The following is a 21,082-nucleotide window of genomic DNA, read 5'->3' as shown; positions in this document are numbered from 1 at the left end:
TTTTAAAGTAGCTTCCTGAAGACTGACAAAGACCTAAATATCTTGCATGTGGTGACAGAATAGAATACTGAGTACTTCCAGCCACAATCAACAGAAAGAGCAAGTCTGACCCTGAAAAAAAGATCAAGATTAAAAAAGAGAACAAAAAAAACGCAAGCACAAAGCTTGAAAAAGTTATCATTTTCCCTGGTCAAACACAGACACTTCCATCAGCAAAGACTGCTCATATCTTCACAGTCTGCTACTAGAAATAATCAAAAAAGGCCTTTCAGTATGATCACACTAGCACAGAAACTCTGATTCAGGTGAAGCTGGTGTGTCCTGGCAGTCATTAACACAGACTCTTTGACTCACAGCCATTTTAATAAGGTACTGGAACCAGAAGCAAGCTTTAACATCTTCTTTAGTCTGCTTTAGAAGCTACTTCATTAAGAAAACCGTTGGTATTCCTTTCTGGGTTAATATTACTCATCAGGGCCATCTTCAAATGCATCACTGACCTATTGAACTGTACTTCTCTGTATTTCAATGGCAATGTGCATATGAGACGTATAAGGCCAATGAAAGAGACCTAGACAGAGACCCAGACTCTTTTGAGGCCTGTTTTACCTCAGAGCTTAGAAAGTTTAGTAAATGTGCAAGTATCTTTTGTGCTTGAGTGGGCATACATGCTGACAGATGGTGTAGATATTTTATTTTAAGAGTTTTGTTTGCTTCCTGTGTGTGTGTGTGTGTGTGTGTATGCCACCTTAGAGTAACTCATTTATATACACCGAAAGACCTCCAACATCAGCCAGGTTCTCCACTAACTACCCCCTGATGACTCTCAGACCTTCGTGATGTTTACAAATTCTCATAGAGGAGTTACATCTGCACAGCGTCTAGATGAAGAGTCGCTCTCAACTCCATCAATCTCCTCAAACCTGCAGAACCTGGTGGAGCTCGGCTCTATTTTCTCCAGCCTCAAGGTTAATCGCCAAAAGAAACGCTTGTGCAAACTAATTTTAGGTGTTAATTTCGGTTTTACGCCCCTTGAAATAATAGAAGTAAGAATGTGTGGGAAATCTGTCAAGACCACAGCGATTTAAGGTAAAACCTTTAATTATTGGCTATTCTGACACAGGAGTGGAACAACCCTTCTAGTGGTTTCATCCTCCAGGAATAGTACAACATTCAGAATGTGCTTTGAATATGTCTTTTCAGCTGAATAAATAAGAGGCAATCCCACAATACGAGTAATAGGGCTGAAAATATTATTTTCTTCAATTAAAAGAAATGTTTGCTTTCCAAAAATAACATAATATAAAAATTAAATAACCAAACTTGACTTCAAAAAAAACCCCTAAAAATTAAAAGCATGTTACATTTTTAGTAACCGCATTGTTTGCCTCACAAAAAAAAAAAAAAAAAAAAAAAAATCAATAACTATAAATAATCTTAATTAAACAGCGGTTACAGAGATACGGAAATTATGCACTCACATCTGGCGCGTCTATATAGGGGCAAAGATTGTGTGCAGGGGAACTATGGGGGAATCCAGAGTCTGGATTTCATCAACGCAATATATTTACGATGGAAATTCCCCATCCTGAATAATGTGCTGTGTTTGAATCGAGATACTTCTGTCAAACGTGTTATTGCCGTAAAAATCAACATGAAAGTCCCAAATTTTACTGCAAGCTCCCAGATAGCTTCCCAACTCAACTACAATCGCTTAGCGTTATAAAAGTAACAAGAAAACCACTTTCAAATCTGGGTTTAGGATGAAGGACAGCAAGGCGAATCCTCTTGACCTTTGACCCCTGAGAGGTCCGTCATGTGAAATGGGGTCACATTCTTTTAGTCACGCGTCGTCTGTTTGTCACGGCTATATGCCGTGTTTATTCCCATCTGTGGCACATCACTATGAGGAAAGAAAAGATGAATGTGTAAAAAAAAAAAAAAAACAGAAGAAAAAAAAAAGTTGTCGGGTACCAAGATGCCAAATTCGAAGTCTGAGATGGTCTGTTAACCTGTAATTCTGTCTCATTGGCAATCGATTGCTGACAGGTATGAGCGGCCGCCCCCCTCAGGTGCTGCTGGGAGTCGTGAGAGCAGTGTGAAGACTGGGAGTGTGTGTGTAATGAGCGCGGGTAGGTCAGGGATCGATGCCCCTGTAATCAAAGCTTCGTGCCGCAGAGACAGTCAGAGGAGAGACAGATTTGCCCCATTTCTGAAGACTATTACGGCTCGAGCAGGGACAAACTCCCAGTCTCTGGTTGGCGGAACAAAGCACCGTTTTATAATTACATCAGAGCAGGAAAAAAAAAAAAAACTTTCCTCAATCCTTTCCTTGTGTGCTGACTAAGTAAACATGAACAGCAGGTCTAATTTGTTTAAACTGCATTGCACTAATGTGACACCCATGGTTGGAGTGTGTTAACATGAGATAGATAGATAGATAGATAGATAGATAGATAGATAGATAGATAGATAGATAGATAGATAGATAGATAGATAGATAGATAGATAGATAGATAGATAGATAGATAGATAGATAGATAGAGTCTTGTGTCTGTCCATACAGCAGGTGTGAGGGCGGTTCATTGAGCTCTGACAGGCATCTGTCACGCTGTCAATCACCCTCGGGATGATCTCCACCTCTTTAACCTCACATTTACTGAGTGCTTTAATGTGTCTTTGACCCACAGACTGAGTGCTGACCCACTGGCCCCCTCGAACCATCTTCATTCAGCAGTCACCACCTGTCACTCACTCTCAGGCCCCGCCCCTGACAGAACACAAGTAAAAGTGGCTTCTCAATCTCATTGTGCTTTTGTACAGGACGCTTTGGTTCCCTCAGAGACTCACTTCTGGAAAACTGCAACAAAGCAATTAAGTAATATCTAATTTGAAAAAAATTGAGTCAAAACAGCAGCTCACACTTGTCACAACACGGCCACTGCCTGCAGACACACTGCTGACTGCTGACAATTTTGGATTTTTTTTTTCTCAATATTGTGTGAGGTTTAGTGAAGGGAAAAAAACAAATAGCAGTTAACAGCTATTAATTAGCTATGAATTATAATTTTTTAAAAATCTTATTTGATAAAAAAAAATATAATTATTGAATTATTTTAAATTTAAATCAAAACAAAAAGTATGAATGATGTTTGGTAAGCAAAAATCTGGGGACAAATTTAAAAAAAAAAAGTAAAAAAAAATAAATAAAGTTCATTTAATAAAAAACATGAATAAGATGCTTGGTCATATATAGCAAACTTCTAGGGACAACGTTCAGAAACAAAACAAAACAAAACAGTTAATGATAAAAAATAAGTGATAAAATAAAATGTTGTAAAGCATATATATATATATATATCTCCATGTAAATAGATATTACTTATTAATTGCTTTGTTTTGCAGTTTTCCATGCGTTATTGTAAAAAAAAATTCCATATTTAAAACTTTATCGACTAAAATAAACGGCCGTACGCATCGATTTATGGCGAAAGACTAACCCTTGAGCTTGACGCACAACGTAATGACGAACGCGGCTGACCAGCCCTGTTTGTTTGAACCGCCAGAGGCGTCATAGGCGCAAGTCGACCTGCGTACGGCCGTCTGCCGGAAGCTATAGTCGATAAAGTTATAAATATGAACATTTTTCTTACAAGCTTCGCTTCAGAAGGCTTTTATTAACCCCTCGGAGCCGTTTGGGACACTTTTATGATGGATAGATGCACTTGAGCATTCTTTTTTTATTATTTAATAAAAAACATGAATAAAATGTGTGGTCATGTATAACAAACTTCTGGGGATAAATTTGCCCTCAAAGTATAGCAAAGTAAACCCACACACACACACATCTAATCAGATTATCAGTGTACACTGTTCAGAAGTTAACTGAGGTCTGGCCAAGCATGAACTCATTCAAATGCTGCCATTTATTCCAGTTTGCACCCCACACACACACACACACACACACACACTAATTAAGTTACCCCTGATCCCATGAAGGCTTTTCCTCCTCCTTAGTGCCACTGATTCAATAAGACTCTTCTTTTGACTTCCCTATCGCCTCGGTTACGTTTCAACATCAAATCCCAAGTGCTGACACACACACACACACACACCAGCGCTACGGCACGGCTACTAAACTACATTGGGCACGGTTTCTTTGTCCTCAGCATCATTTAATTGATAAATGAGCGAGACGAGCATTGTGTGTGCAGCTGACAGTGGGCTTTTTGTAATGTAATGACATCGTAGTGCTTGAGGTGTACACAGGGACATCTGCCTGCAGTCTGGCTTCAGAGAGGGGCATTATGGGAAGGTTAGCCAGGGCAAGCCTGAGTGAGCAGTCACAATGATGGATTCAGAAATGGCAAGTGTAACATTTGCATTAATTTGAATTGATACAGCTGTGACAGTCGTCTGTGACACAAATCTGTTGCTGGATGGTTGCTAGGGCATTATGGGTGGTCACTAAGGATTTTTAAAGGGATAGTTCACCCGAAAAAATAAAAATTGTCATCATTTATTCACCCTCATGTTGTTTCAAAACACACAAGTTAACACCAAACCACACAAACATGCACACAAAATCAGCTCAATTATAGGCTGCAACTAATGCAACCACACATTCACACATAACTATGAAAACAATCTACAACTTTATACCGCACACACACTTTCAAACCACCACACACACTCATGCCGATGTGCACATACAGATGTTTTCTCCATTCAGTCGTTCTGTGGTCGCAGGGAATGAAAGACACTTGTGCATGTTGGAAGCAGAGAATTGTTTAACCCTTCGAGGTTTCAGCGATTCAAACTGAACCCACAAATATACCTCACTCACCTACAGTTTTACAGCCTTTTAAATCTCTCTTTGACCGAAGTAGAAGTATAAGACGAATAGATTTAAGATCTTACTATTTGACAGAAGAATTATCTATTGTAAAATAAATATAATAATTTTATAATAAAAATAGAATAGAATAAAATACAATATAAAAATATTTTAAAAAATAAACAATAATAAAATGAAATACAAAAAATAAATTAAATAAAATAAAATAAAATAAAATAAAATAAAATAAAATAAAATAAAATAAAATAAAATAAAATAAAATAAAATAAAATAAAATAAAATAATGTTTAGCATGATTCTATTATGGATTTTGTTTTTGACATGTGAATTCTAGCGCTGACATACGTACTTGATTTGAGGGCAGATGTGGTGACCTCGATCTCGCTGCCCAGGTCGGGCTGCAGGACGCTGAGCTCGGGTTCAGAGTGGTCAGGGCTGGAGAGACCCGACCCCACACTCCCCCCGGGACTCACCATCGCCCTCTGCTGGAGCTCCATCTTCTCGTACACAGCCTTCAGCTGAGGACAGACAAGAAGAAACTTAACTAACAAACAAGACACACAGCTGAAAATATATACACACACACTATATACTATTTATATTTTATATTTTACAAGGGCATCACAAGAGACACACAATGTTGGAAACAAAGAGAACTGCAGGTACTAGTATACTATGTGTGCATCTATCAAACGGTTTTCCTTGTTTGTTTTAAAACAAAATCCATCCCATGAATCATACCCAACATGAACTACAGCATGTGACTGCTAATATTGAATTTGTCATATTTCTTCAAGCTCATAAAGCTCAAAAGGGTATGCATAAGGTGTTCTTTGGAAGGTAGAGAGGATGATGTGTCTGATACTGTGTCATAATGCAATACTGATATTTCATTCTCACTCGGAGAGAAGCCCTGAATGAAAAACTGGAATGTCACTAGTCAAAATTAATTACTGGGAATGTAAGACTGCAAAGAATACAGTAGTTGCAGTATGTGAATGTGAAACTCCTAAGACTCCTGAGCAAAATGAGTTATTGTGGCCCCAAAATATATTTGGATACTTCAGTCACACATAAAAACATCTGAAAGCAATATATCATATTAGATGACAACCGATATCAAAAGTCAAACATTCAGTCAGTAACAGCCATGAGTGTGTCCAGTTATTATCTCAAATATTAAAATAAGTTTTAAAGCTTGATTTAAAATATTGTTATAAATTAAAATTAAACATTTTCACAAAAGTATTGTAGAAATACTTTAAAAATATAAATGTATTTATTATTTAAATAAAATGATTAATATTTTCATATAAAATAAATAAAATAATCTTAAAGATATGAAAACATTAAACAAAATAAAAACATTTAAAATTGCATTAAACATTAACAAATATTTATAAATTCATTTAAATAGAAATGCATTAATATATTTAGCATGTCTTGATGTTGGCAGTCCAATTACAAAGTGAATCAAGAAGAACATGCTAAAAATCACAGCTGATGCAACCGCTGGTTCAGTCACCACACTGGAAAGGTCAAGTCGAGTGCATTGCATTGTGGGATACAGCGCTCCGTGGACTGTTCGCCGTTCACATGTTGGCAAATATAGGTAATCCTGATATTTCATGCATTCAGAAACTTAGCAAACAGTGCACATTATGCATACTGCAAATATACTGCAAGGAGTATGGTAATATGCTGTTCAGAAAATACACACCCACTCACTTATCTCTCGCTGAGAGGATGCTATTATTCATGCAGGTGTCTCATACGGGGTGAAAAAATAGTAATTACAGACAAATTAATGTACACAACCATCAGACAATAATTAGACACATTACACAGGCAACCATACTTTAATTGTCTATAGATCAGACTCTAATGTAACGGCTGAGAGCTTGTGTGTGAAATGCATTCGGGTGAGTTAGCTTACAGTGTGATAAACAAATATAAAATGAAATTAAAAAATAAAATCTGAGCTGACAGGTGTCTGTGTTTGTGAGCACGTGCGTTAAGCATCAATGGTCAAATTAGATGTGACAAGGGAATCAGAAGCTGTCAAACATAATGTCACGGTAGCGTTATGAGCCGAGAGGAAGTTGGCGGTAATGAGAGAGAATGCGTGTGCGCCCGCCGTGGACTCTGACCGTCTCGGATTGGAACGTTGACAAGCGGCCATAAAGCCGTGACGGCTGATGAATTCATTCGCCTGGGAATAATGAATTAGCACTTCCCTTCTTTGCCCGCGCTCGCCTTTCCAATCACGTCAAAGGCCTGGCAGAGGAAACAATGGCTTAATGAAAGACAAAAAACCTCAACGGCGTGGGCAGGTAGCGAGCGCAGGAGGGTGAGAACTAAGGGAGCTCGATATGAAGTCATCTGCATCCGTAACTGTTTTTCAGGAAAACAATAACTGGTGACACGCGACAGGAATACGGATCATCAATCATGGGGAAATATTGCGCCACGCTCCCCGAGCCCGGTCCGTGTGATACGTTTCTCGTATCTGAAAAATAAACCGAACTCGTCCAGATCAGATGGCAAAAGTGAGAGAGAGAGGGAAAAAGTAATCTCAGGGAATCACTTCTTCACGAGTTTTGATAGATGGCCGTCTTTCTGTGCGTCTTCTTCTAAGTGCTTCATACCTGATCAAACTCTGTTTCTGGGCCTGAAGCGTGCGAGCTGAGATATTCATCACCGAAGCTGTGTGTACTGTACACACACTGCACATTATTCCTGAAGGATCGTCGAGGTGTGTGACTCGCAGAAAAGAGCGCACGTCAATTTCAGCTAATCACAGAGCAGCAAACTGGACATAAACAATGAAAACTCCTTCCTTCATAACAGTAGCTGGGCAATAAGCTGCATAATGCTTTAAAACACCACTGGAATAGTGTTAATGATGGATGGCAGGTCACACATGTCCTCGTGAGGGCTGTAACATGAACCCACTCTCAGCTTTTAAATAAAAATAATAATTTTAAAACAGTCACAGTGAGAAATGAAGTCAATTTTGTGGCATACAAAATCTCTTTGTGGCATATAAATTCAAAATTGTGAGATAACCAGTCAAAACTGTCTAATAAATTCTCATTGTGCCATATACAGTCACAATTGAGATATTAAAGGTGCTCTAAGCGATGTTACGCGTTTTTTAGGCCAAAACATTTTTTGTCAAACATCTCCTCACTATCCGCTAGCTGCCTGTCCGCTGAACACACTGTAAAAAAACACGGTCTCTGTAGACAGCTCAGGCTCCACAAACGGCAACAAAAACAAACTGGCCCAGCCTGGACCACGAAACATAACAAACAGTGTTCCAGCCAATAACCCACAAGAATGCTTTGGGGGGGGGGGGGGGGGGGGGATTTACATCGGAAAAGCTTTCAAAAGGTGGCGAGAACTCCGCCGGCAGAAGGGCTTCTAATCCGACATTCAGGCGGCTCTGTTTTTGCTGGACAGGTGTGTAAATCCAGTTTGTTTTTTCTATATGGTTCATGATTGTTTCTGGAAGCATGGAAGGGAGGGGGGGGCGGGATGAGAAGGAGGGAGGGTCGAGTTAGCTTCCGTTTTGGTTGACAATATTTCGAACGTCAACAAGAAGTGACGTCATCCAACATCGCTTAGAGCACCTTTAAGTCTCATTGCGGCATATAATAAATCGTTACTGTAAGATATAATCTCATTGCATAATATAAAGTTAAAATTGTGAGATATAACATTTACATTTATGCATTTGGTAGACGCTTTTATCCAAAGCGACTTACATTGCATTTCAAGGTACACATTTACATTCTTATTAGTTCTTGCTTTCCCTGGGAATGAACCCATGACCTTGGCGTTGCAAGCGCCAACGCTCAACTGTTTGAGCTACAGGAAAGTCACATAAAAGTTATATATAAAGACATACACAATAATGTCATATATGAAACCAGGCCTAAAAGTCATAATTTAATTGTGAGATATAAAGTAAAAAATGTGATATATAAAGTCAATTGTGGCATATAAAGTTACAATTATCATATATAAAGTCATTGTGCCATATAAAGTCATAATTGTGAGATAAAGTCACAATTCTGACATATACAATTGATTTTGTGGCATATAATGTCAAAATTGTGAGACAAAATCATAGTTTTTTTTCCATTGAGAAACAAGAGCATCAGTAAGGTCAGATCCAAATGTTGGCTGATCGGGTCTGGCTCATACAGTATTTAATCTCAAACGTGTTCAGTGGAATACTAGTCTTAAAGAAAGATGGACAAACAGGCCACACAGAGAAGGACCAATTGCCCAACCAATACTGAAACCTTCCTGCAACTACTCAGCTGGCACAAACTTTCTTCTCACTCGAGAAACAAACCCTGTGAATTGATTTGCATTCGAGTTAGCAGCCACCTCGCCCTCTTTTCTCTCGGCTGAAACGCAGATATCGGCCTGAGGGAACATGATGTCAAACACTGCTGACTAATGTCACTTCCTCTTGTAATCCATTACCTGCTCTCCACCTGCATGCTAATAAGAGATGGAACCTGTTGCCATGCCAACCCCACCTGCCAATCAACGCCTAGGTCATTCGCCATTGCTAAATTATGATGATTTTGAGTGTTATGGTGGAGAGCAGGATCATCTTTAAACAGCTGATGTAAGACGTCAGGCAGGTCACTAGTTTTGAAATATAGCTGTGAGCTCAACATCATCATTTCAAGTTTATCTTCCAGAATTCTCCTTCCTTTATTAGTGGCCTATGAAATTCAGTCAGTTTAAAAAAAAATAATAATTTCAATTTAATTCATTTTAATTCCATTTTAAGAATCTAAAAGGATGTTTAGGGATCAATTTAATTCATAAAACTTTAACATTTGAATAATTTATTATATTTTTAACAATAATACTTCCCTATGAAATGTGTGTTTTTTTTCTGAAATTCTGTGTTGTCCGTTTTATTTTTCAGAATTACACATTTTATAATCTAACACAAATTTATTATCAAAAACATTCATTTGTTAATACTGCTTGAATTAAAACATGGCTGAAAAATGTTGATACAGTATTCCTTAAAAAGTAATGATTTAAACTGTATTATCGTTGCTGTTTTTACTTTGAGAAGTACATTCTATTGAACAACAATGATATATCTGATAATAGTTTTCTCAAATGAAATGAGTCTCACAGCAGATCTGGAGATGATGTTCATGTGTTAATGTGTAACAAGCAGGCATCATATGTAAATATTGGTCTTTTTGCGGTTTAAAAGTCCACACCGTGATTTATTCTTTAAATTTTTTGCCAAATTCCTTGCCGTTCCGCAGTATACCGTAAATTCCATTTTTATAGCTGGATTTTATGACTGTCAGTGTTTTTGCATGGCAGAAATCATCGAGCCTCCTTTATATCACTTTCCTAATTTTCGCTCCCGTTCACTGTATAGTCTTCCATCTTCTCAATCTCTCCCCTTTCTCACTCTAGATGACAAATAAACCTGACAAAAAGTCTCTCTAAATCTCCTGCCGTGATCGCCCACAGAGGGGCATCGACATCAATCACACCCATGTGACCTGCGCCGAGGCCTTCACAAACAGAACCTCGGCACACACAAACACAGGTAAAATCCTCGGAATGTGATTGCTGTGCAAACAAGCCTGGAATTACAGGGATTAAGGAGGAGACCAGACTAATCTGAGACCGGCCGCCATGTGTGTGCTGAACATCGGCTCCAGATGTGTGAGATTACCTCTCGAAAAGAAACACCTGGACCACAGTATTGGATAACCACTAAAATACACACACATTCGAGCGCTCAAGTGTTCATTACACACAGAAAAAAAAAAAAAAACAGTATACATGGCAACATAGTTTAAGGTCTTTTATGTCTACTGTGTCTAATATGTTACTGGTGGTGTTTGCTAGGCAAAAAGGCAAGTAGCACTCACATTTTCTAATTAAAATAATAAATCAAATTATGTTATAAATAAAATTATAAAAAAAGATTTGTACATAAACACTTACTTTTTAAAAGGATACTGTAATAGAGAAACATTATTTGAAAAAGTATTCTGAAATAAACAAATTAATGTATAAATAAACAAAAATAAATAAATGTAAATAAATGCATACATAAATGCAAATAAAAAACTAAATGCATGAATGCATGCATAAATGAATGCATACACATTTTTTTAAATTAAAATAAAATCATATTAGTTCAAAGCTGATATATGAATGTGACTGCATAACAACTAGATTGTATATTAATGTGCCAATCACTCGTTTATATAAAGTATACATTTATACTTTAGATATGCTAATAAACTATATCACTGAGTGTAAAAAAATAATTATTGGATTTATTTAATATTTTTTAGCATATTACTGCTGCTGCTGCCATTTTCTAAAAGCAATAAGGCTTATCATTTTAATGCAAAGCAGTGTGATAAAAGATGACTATGTTCACTAAAAAAGTAAATGTATTATTATTGTCTCATATTTATGACATTGCAGCCTAACAATTTATTCCTTATTTACTCTCACTTATTTTTTGCTTCATACTCTCATACTCATATACACACACACACACACACACACACACACACACACACACACACACACACACACACACACACATTTCTAATCTCAGTTGAATTCCTCTTTAACAAAGTGTTGGAAACACAGCGACAGGCTGTGAACACTCAGGAAATGAAGCACCTCATTCCCAGTCTTTGAAGAGAACATGACGCCTGACCCCTGCTAATCAAACACACCTACAGCTCTGCATGCGTCTGCGTGTGAGAGAGACGCCTAGTTCTACCATATGCACTGGAAACCTGCAGTAATGTAGTGGTAAGTGTCAGATAACGAGAGAACATGACTTGACTGGCCACCAGAGACAAACTAAAAGAAGTACCACGGTGCAATCATGGTAACATAGAAATACTATACATTTTGAGATATAGTATATACACACACACACACACTGTGAGTGAGAGTGTGTGTGTGTGTGTGTGTGTGTGTGTGTGTGTGTGTGTGTGTGTGTGTGTGTGTGTGTGTGTGTGTGTGTGTGTGTGTGTGTGTGAGAGAGTGAGTGTGTGTGAGTGAGTGTTAGAGTGTGAGAGTGTGAGAGTGTGAGAGAGAGTGAGTGAGTGAGTGAGTGAGTGAGTGAGTGTGAGTGAGTGAGTGAGTGTGTGTTAGAGTGTTAGAGTGTGAGAGAGAGTGAGTGAGTGAGTGAGTGAGTGAGTGAGTGAGTGAGTGAGTGAGTGAGTGAGTGAGTGTGTGTGTGTGTGTGTGTGTGTGTGTGTGTGTGTGTGTGTGTGTGTGTGTGTGTGTGTGTGTGTGTGTGTGTGTGTGTGTGTGTGTGAGAGAGTGTGTGAGAGTGTGAGCGAGTGAGTGTGAAAGTGTGAGAGTGTGTGTGAGTGAGTGTGAGTGTGAGAGTGTGTGAGAGAGAGAGAGTGAGTGAGTGAGTGAGTGAGTGAGTGAGTGTGTGTGTGAGCGAGTGAGTGTGTGAGCGAGTGAGTGAGTGAGTGAGTCTTGTCCTTGTGGGGACATTTCTTGGTCCCCATAAGGAAAACAGCTTAAAAAAAAAAAAATCATACACACACACAATCCCACAATCCACAGTCTTTTCTTGTCTGGATGTTTCAGCAGTGGCAAGACATTTTCTTGAGTTGTGCAGCCTATATATATTTAAAAATAAAAATGAAAAAATAAATGAAAGACAATCAAAATAAAACATAGTAATAAAAGATTATATATTTTATGTTTACTTGCATGTGAACATTAACCAATATCAGAGAACCACAAACATGCAAATGTGTCACTAAATTATTAAAATATTAAAATTAAAATCTCAGGGGGTACTTTTCAACAAAAAAAAATCTGAAAAGTTGTGCTGTAAAGGAATTGAAATGGAAATGAAAATGACGTATTACAAAGGGGAATAAAGCAAAGAATGAAACGGGAAAAGTGAGAATGTGAGAGCGATGGCAGGTCAAAGAGGAAATGGTTATTGCGGCGGCACTGCTCCACAGGTATCCTCTCTTTAATCACTCCTTCCATTTGAGCGTCAGCCCCTCCGGTGCCTCCGAGGGGGGCAAACGTGCCACTGAACGAGGCTCTTACGAGAGGGTGAAAGAGAGCAGCTGGCATTAGCTTAGCATTAGAGAGAGCTAATTATTAGACCGTTGGAAGGGGGAAAAATACATGACGGATGTGTTTGCATGAGCTTCTTGATGAATGAGTGGGCTTTTTTAACGTAAGCTACTTTGTGGGAAGCACAATGTGCCAAAATCCCCCCGGGCCTATATGGTGTGTGTGTAAGATTAATGACAAATTTACCCTTTCTCTTTATGAATGCTTATAAATAATAATAAGACCTGTCACGTCGCAGGGTGCGCTGTGCAAGCGCAGCTGCCTTTTACTGGAACCTGCAGTAAATCAAAGCGTCTGTGTGCGAGTGTGTGTGTGGAGGGGGCTGTTCTCCGTTCGGATCTGTGCTTCGGGGGGTTTATGAGGAATCGCGGCTGCGACACACGTTTGGAAACATGTTGAATGTGTGTGAGCTCGATTTCAGAGCTGAAACTCGCTGTGGTGTTTCGTTCGCACGTCTGAGCGGCAGGGAATCATGCGGCTAGGTCAATGAAAAATTATCACCAAGATGAAGTGATGATGAAAATGTTCAAGAAAAATGCATTCATTATGTTTGGTTTTATTGTTGTTTTTTGTAAAAACACATCAAGGTTTAGTAAGCTTTTTAAATATCATGAATATCAAGAATTTTTGGCATTGGCAGACTTTTTTTTAAAGCTCTCACTTTATAAAAAATAAAAAAATCACTAAAATAACTAAATAGCTAAACACATAAATAAATAGGTAAATAATTATTGTACTATAAATGCATGAATAAATGTACAGTTAAACCAATGCAACATTTCATATAACTATTTATATAATAATGTATATGCATTGTCTATTATAGATCCAGACACAAAAAAATGGGCATGCATAAATGAAAGAGACAGAATCAGACAAGAAAATTACATTCACTGAGAAGGTTGGGGGGGACAAATGGGTAACACTGTATTTTAGAGTGTGATTGTTACATATAGTTACTAAATGATGCATAATTACATGCAACTAACCTTAAACTAAACCCTAATTCTAACTTAACCCTATAGTAAGTACATGTAGTTAATTAATATTACTCAGTACTTAAATGTATAATTGCACTGTAGCAGAACACATTAAAATAAAGTGTAACCAACAAATGTTTCACCCCGGAGTCGGCAGAACGTGGTTTCTAGGGAGTTACCATGGAGACCAAAACACATTAGTGCTGCTTTGAGACCAGTAGGCAGTTTTTTGGAACAGTGCTGATGCTCAGAAAAGCCAGAGATGTTCATTTTCTGGCTTTAAGAGCCTTGCTATGGTAGTAATCACACTCACACACACACACACACACACACACATACACACTAGCACAGCTTGAGACAAATTGACTACAAGGCGTTTGACATCCCAGTAGCTGGAAGCAAGTTGTCCATCTCACTTATATGTGTGGCCTCTTTGTTCCTCAAGCCTGACCTGCAGGAAAAGGAAGGATGCACAGAAAAAAGAAGCACGGAGGAGGAATCAAAAGCACTAATCAGGCATCTCACAAGACCTAACGAGCCGGAAACTGAGAGGTCAATCAGACCTGATCAACCGCCCATCCAACGCCCCCTTCCCCACACACATGGACCATGCACAGGATTCCATATTTTATTATTTTGGAACCAATCCTAGAGGATATTAATTGGAAATATGTTTATGTTTTTAACATTCCACAAAACAAAAACTAGATTTTGTAGAAAGCAACAGGACTAGTATGATTCCCGGTATAATAAAAATGCCTGTGTAAAAAATGGCAAAGAATTTAAAGAATCTCTTCTTTTTTTTAAGTTTCCCATGGAATTTCCTTTAGCATTTCCTTTAAGATGTTATTCCAACACAACAGCCAATTGGATTCTGAGAGTCAAATATGAATAAAAAAACCCTGTACGAATAACAGTTTGTCCACTAGGACCGTATTTGAATCTGAATTTAACATGATCCCACTGGGATGTTTTAGGATTGGCTCCAATTACGACAGAAATCCAACTAGGAATTCCAATAAAATATTTAAGGCATGCAAATCCAATCCAGGCGAAAGTGTGTGTGTGTGTGTGTGTGTGTGTGTGTGTGTGTGTGTGTGTGTGTGTGTGTGTGTGTGTGTGTGTGTGTGTGTGTAGGGTTTAATGTGTTAATATCATTGGTCGTGTCACTAAAATTGCAACTGAAAAACAGACAAAACTAAATGAAGAGCATTAAACTAGACCCCGCCGGTAGCAGCCATAGACCTTATTCACAGCAGCGCCATCTTTGATTTTTAATGGGAATGAAAGCGAGGCTGTGAGGGACAGACATGCATCTCTTCAATGGGCTGTACTGTTATTTAATGTGTTTTTGGATTGAAACACTGGAAAAATATCTTTCCAAGAAATTTTAGTTGACAAAAAACATGGCGCTGCTCTGAATAAGGTCTATAGGAGGTGTTGATCTCCCAGCAGAGGGCACACATGCACACATACACACATGCACACAGTGTTCAGGACATCCACATGCTAGTGGCCCATTTCCAAGTGAAACAAGATAAAGAAAAAAATATGGTGGGACTTTTTCTATCCATTAGGAATTCTCTCTATACGAAAGGTGTTTTTATCTATATCTTGTATCTTTATATTTCTATATCTATCTGTATGTCCGTCCAGTGTTTCCTATAGATATAGATAGATATTTAAGTATTAAGCTCACCAAAGCTTAATACTTAAAGGTGCATTGCGCAACATTTCATGTTAAAAATACCCGTTTTTCTAACCCATACATGCTTAAACAATTGCCTGATGGGCTTAATGAGCCCTTCTCTGATCACTGCGATTGCCTCTATAATCCTGTACAGTAAAATAAATAAGAGGGATTCGGGACGGAATTTGAGACTGGGTGTGACGTCATGCGCGTTCACGCTCACCTGGCTATGTCTGGCAGGTTTGTGTATTCGCCGCCATTCTCCGTATCAGCGAAGACAACTTGAGCGACAAAACTTTAGTCAACTTTCGACAAAAGTAGAAGATGGATTCAAAGAGGCTTGTAGTTCATTCCAAACCCCAACGCAAACTCCACGTAAGACAAAGAAAAGAAAACTTTTGTCTAGTGCCACAGGCGTCGGAATAAGACGAGAGTCAACATCGGGAAGTCTTTCAACAAATGGAGAGATCTCCGGTCTGCACACACTAGGAAGCGCCCGCGCCCGCGCCCGCGCCCTCAGATCACTTGGACGTGGCTGTGTACAAAAGGTAAAAACGATATAAATACTGTTCGTTGGAATCTCCGGTCTGCTCTAGGGCTCAAACGGGATCCTCAGTTGGCTTTTTTCTTGATAAAACGGTAACGTTAAGATATAGCCCAGTCTCTAATGTCTGATACGGCAAATCTATGACAACAAATGATGTAATAATCTGTGAATATTACCTTGAGACATTTGAGTGTACTTTGTTGACCAACTGTGTATGGTATGATTATTATTTTGAGCTTTTACAAAGTAATAACAAAGTAATAACTTATATTGTTCATGAACGTGTTTCCATAATAATACAATCATAAGTGGATACAGTAAACACATAAAACAGTTCAACATGGAGATAGATGGAAACAAAAACCGGAGTTTTCTACTACCCCCGTTTTCCCCTCACACGTAAGTGTGTAATTTACTCAAATGCCTTTCCTTTCACATATTTAAAATGACTTGCAGATTTATAACTTTATTACCTCTGAAGACATTATGACTGTAAACAAAAGATTTGTGCGGCTGATGCTCCTTTGGTTATGAACAGGTCGTGCTCGTGCAAGCGTGCGTGTGCGTGTGGTCCATGAGCGTGCACACCTCTGGTTGCAGTTTCGCTTGTCGCCAGAGGGGGCATAGTTCTGCAAAAACTCAGAGACTTGCGCATTGCACCTTTAATACTTAATATAGTGGAATATTATTACAATGTAAAATGGGTGTTTTTTTGTTTTTTTTTATATATTATAAAAATGAAATTTATTCCTGTGATGCAAAGCTGAATTTTCAGCATTATTACTCCAGTCTTCAGTGTCACATGATCCTTCAGAAATCATTCTAATATGCTGATTTGCTGCTCAACAAACATTTCTGATTATTATCAATGTCGAAAACAGTTGTGCCGCTTAATTTTTGTGTGGAATGATTTTTTTTTGTTTTTTATTACAGGATTCTTTGATGAATAAAAAGGTTCAAAAGAAAGGTATTTATTTGAAATAGAGGCTACCGTCACTTTTGGTCAATTTAATTTGCTTAATAAAAGTATTAATGTCTCTCAAAATGTATTCACCCGAAACTTTTGACAGATGGATATATGGATAGACAGATATATAGAAATATAAAATATATAGATAAAGCCACCTGTCATAACTCTTAAATCCTAAAACTCCTAAAAAGAAGTCTCACCATATTTGTTTCCTATATATCTTGTTTCATACAGAAATGTTAAAAATAAAAATAAAATAAAGTGGCCTAGCTCAGAAAGAAGCCTTGTTCCAGTGCAATATATGCATCTCTAATAAAAGCCATTACTTTATGCTAAACCATGAGAGACAAACAATTACAATCCATCAACGCTTTGAGACGTTCTCCGAGAAATAGGAGGTGACAGCATGTATCTGATAAGCGTGTGTATCCAGCCCAGACAAACCACGTCTGTTTCAAGAGGGCTATTGAGACTCATTACTATCTCATCAAGAAAGGCCCATTCGTTAAGACAATTAATTAGTAGCGAACGCCTGTGGAAATTGATAATAATAATAATGAAGGGTGTGATGACTGCTGATTGGTCGACGGGGCAGGGACCCAGGTGCGGGTTTACGATTTTTTAATTGCAGTCGAGCGTTTTGCACAATGTGTTTTATTAGTTGTGTTCGCCGTGGTTGGCTTGCTAACCTCTTCTGAAGGGGTGCATGAGGAGCGCTGATATGTGTGACTTCTCACTTATGTGAAGAGTTAGCAAATTATCAGTGAAGAGGATGAGCTGAGATTTGAGAAACGTTCTTAAGATGTCAGTCAAGTGTTTCTGAATGTGTGAGGCCTAATGAAGACGCCGTGGAGCTCCGCTGGCACCCTGGAACATGGATTTAACAGTTTAGAAAGGAAACTAAAGCGTAATGTCAGCACATTAATTAAAGCACTGGTGCTAAAAAAAATAACAAATACCAACTCCACACACCATAAATCCCCATCAATTGTGCATGTGTACCATTTGTGTGATGAATGAGAACATGATTTAATTCTTAATAAAGGTTTATGAAAAGTTGGTCAGAAATATGCTAGTACAATTTTAAAGGCCGAAAAATTTTCGCACGTTAAAAAATTAATACGACCTCACGTTATGTCAATCACGCTTGCACACTGCCTCCGAAACTTTCGTCCGTCATAAAAAAATTCGGATCAGGTTTGATTTTCTGCGTTTTTCGCATCCGTAGCAAGCATTTTGAATGGTGTTTTGACATTTCAGAGCCACGAATCACGAATACGCATGTTTATTTCGGACTCAGTGTGCAAGGACCTTCACACCGATGGTTTGGTCACTATAACAAAGCCATCTGACCACCTGAAAGAAAGAAATCTTCAATGCACAGAATGGTTGTTAAACACGCTGTTCTCATCAGCAAAGAGAAACTGTCAAACAAAAAAGTAAGTAGAGACTTGAAAAACAAAGTCTGACTGACACTTTGACTGTTTCAAATGTGGAAAGTTGTGGAATCATAAATGAGCAGAGGAAGTCCCAGTTCATTTTTTTCATTCATCATATGCATTACCGAGAGTCTAGAAAGATGATGGGAATAATCCACTGAAACCCTTACAGAGAAAATAAAAAAATACCATGATATTACTATAAATATGTCAAGTAAAAATCCACAGCCATAACATTAACACTCATGGTTGACTTTACAGGGTTTTTCCAGGGTCAAAAATGACAGATGAACATCATCCACACACAGAACAAAGTACCCTACCCACGTGACCTGTGAGCGCAGTACTGACAATAAATCCTAAATAAATGCAAAGAAATTGTTTGTAATATTGAAATATCCTATTTATTCTTTACACTTTAAGGACAGATCATAAAACAAAGTGCTTAGAACTTTTACATTTAAAAAAATCTGTAAATGTATATGTAAAAAGTCACAGTAAATCTGAAAAGTTGGTAATACAATGAACAACAAAGTAACATTACACATTACAAAGAAAAAGTGGCAGGTCTATTATTTTGCAATTACACTACACTACAAGACTTAAGGCACAGATCATTTTACATCTAGTATCAGATTGTTTTGTTCAGTCCATTGCCATGGCTATCACTGTCTATCGGATTCAATCGCACATTTAAATACGCTTATCAATCCAGAAATTGTGTAATGTGTAGTTAGTTAGCAGCATGAAAATATATATTATATAAAGAGAGCAAAAACTTCTTCCATTATAATCACTGAAGCTGTCAATTACAACGTGAGGTACAAAGCTGCACTCTTGTGAAAAATCCTGTTAGAATCATGAAGTTATGCAAAGAATCTCTAATTGACATTGCGTTTATATTTAGTTGGTTATAATGAAAGGATTTGCGAGCATGCAGAACTAATGCTGAACAAAAACTGAGCATTTTGAGCATTGTTGAGTGGATACTGACTAACTTAAACATCTGTTTGGCCATTGTGTTCACGCACTCAACAGATAGATACAGTGCTTAGCATAAGTGAACACACCCATGCTAATGTTGATTAAAAGACGAATAAAAAATCATCTTTTGGAAATTGATCTTAATGCCTTAATTAAAAAAATGAGGAAAACTCCCACCTTTGAGGACACCAGTTTTCTTTGTGAATGAATAATGTATCGTCAATAAATAAATGTTCTTTCTTAAAATACAGGGTGCATAAGTCAGGATACCCCTATGTTAAATTCCCATAGAGGCAGCAAGATTTTTAATTTTAGTTTGCCCCACATCATCACATACCCTTCACCATACCTAGAGATTGACATGGTTTTATTTCAGTTAGCCTAATAGCTGGTTTGATTTGCACTGAGAGATGATCTTATGGAAAGTACCCCATGCCAATCTCACAGATAAAATAAAATTAATAAAATTAAAAAGAACATTTATTTATTTACGATACATTATTCATTCCTCAAAGGTGGGAGTTTTCCTCATTTTTTTAATTAAGGCATTAAGATCAGTTTCCAAAAGATGATTTTTTTATTCCTCTTTTTAGTCAACTTTAGCATGGGTGCGTTCACTTATGCTAAGCACTGTATCTTTGATTGGCTACAAAGCTCAAGACTGCAAAAACACGTTGTAAATAGAAACCTTTGACACTCTTCACAGAGCGTAAACACAAAAACTCAAAGTTTAAAGCTATCGGCAAATACCAGTAGAACAGCAGATATCATCACAATAAATGATCAAGTAAATCTTTGGTGACACGAAGATTAATTTGGCGGCTGCCCAAATATTTTCAATGCAGGAAAAACCCTGCTTTTAAAAACTGATACCGAAATAAACATAGGCCTAGTAGCTGATATGTAAATGCTGATTATGTAATTTAATGATGGCAAATATCATTTACAAAAAAAAAAAAAATGCTAAAATGTAATGAATTATTTCACACAATATTTACTTTAATAAAAAATATATAAAAAAAATACCAGATGTACTTCACTCTCTACTGGCAATGTCAACAGAGAGATTATAAAAGTGATCAATAAAACAAAACAAAATAAATAAAATAAAACAAAATAAAATAAAATAAAATAAAATAAAATAAAATAAAATAAAATAAAATAAAATAAAATAAAATAAAATAAAATAAAATAAAATAAAATAAAATAAAATAAAATAAAATAAAATAAAATAAAATCTCCTATACTCCTCTTCAAGGATTAAATCTTTACTATAATCTATTGAGATCTAAATTTTAAAATAAACAGAAACAACTAAATATGCGAATCTGTACCAATATATTGTTAAACAATAACCATATGGTGCTTGTATCGCGCATCCCTAAGGTCATCAAACAGCATAATGGCATTAGCAGTTGATACCATCAATGAATCATAATACTTGCACAGTACTATTTGTATAAAAA

At 37.3% G+C, this 21,082-nt stretch overlaps 1 protein-coding gene across 1 annotated transcript in view; it reads right to left on the bottom strand.

The window, feature by feature from the left end:
- The window catches only part of pard3ba (par-3 family cell polarity regulator beta a), a 160,173-nt gene that overhangs the window by 115,831 nt on the left and 23,260 nt on the right, over positions 1-21,082 (bottom strand). The window contains exon 3 of the mRNA XM_084095055.1: positions 5,208-5,376. Within this exon, the coding sequence (XP_083951181.1) occupies positions 5,208-5,376 (169 nt within the window). The remainder of the gene's footprint in view (positions 1-5,207; positions 5,377-21,082) is intronic.

This window comes from Abramis brama (genome assembly GCF_963993115.1).
Source record: "Abramis brama genome assembly, chromosome: 2".
NCBI lineage: Eukaryota > Metazoa > Chordata > Actinopteri > Cypriniformes > Leuciscidae > Abramis > Abramis brama.
The sequence above is the reverse complement of the archived record's forward strand: the minus strand, read 5'-3'. Positions and strand labels throughout refer to the sequence as shown.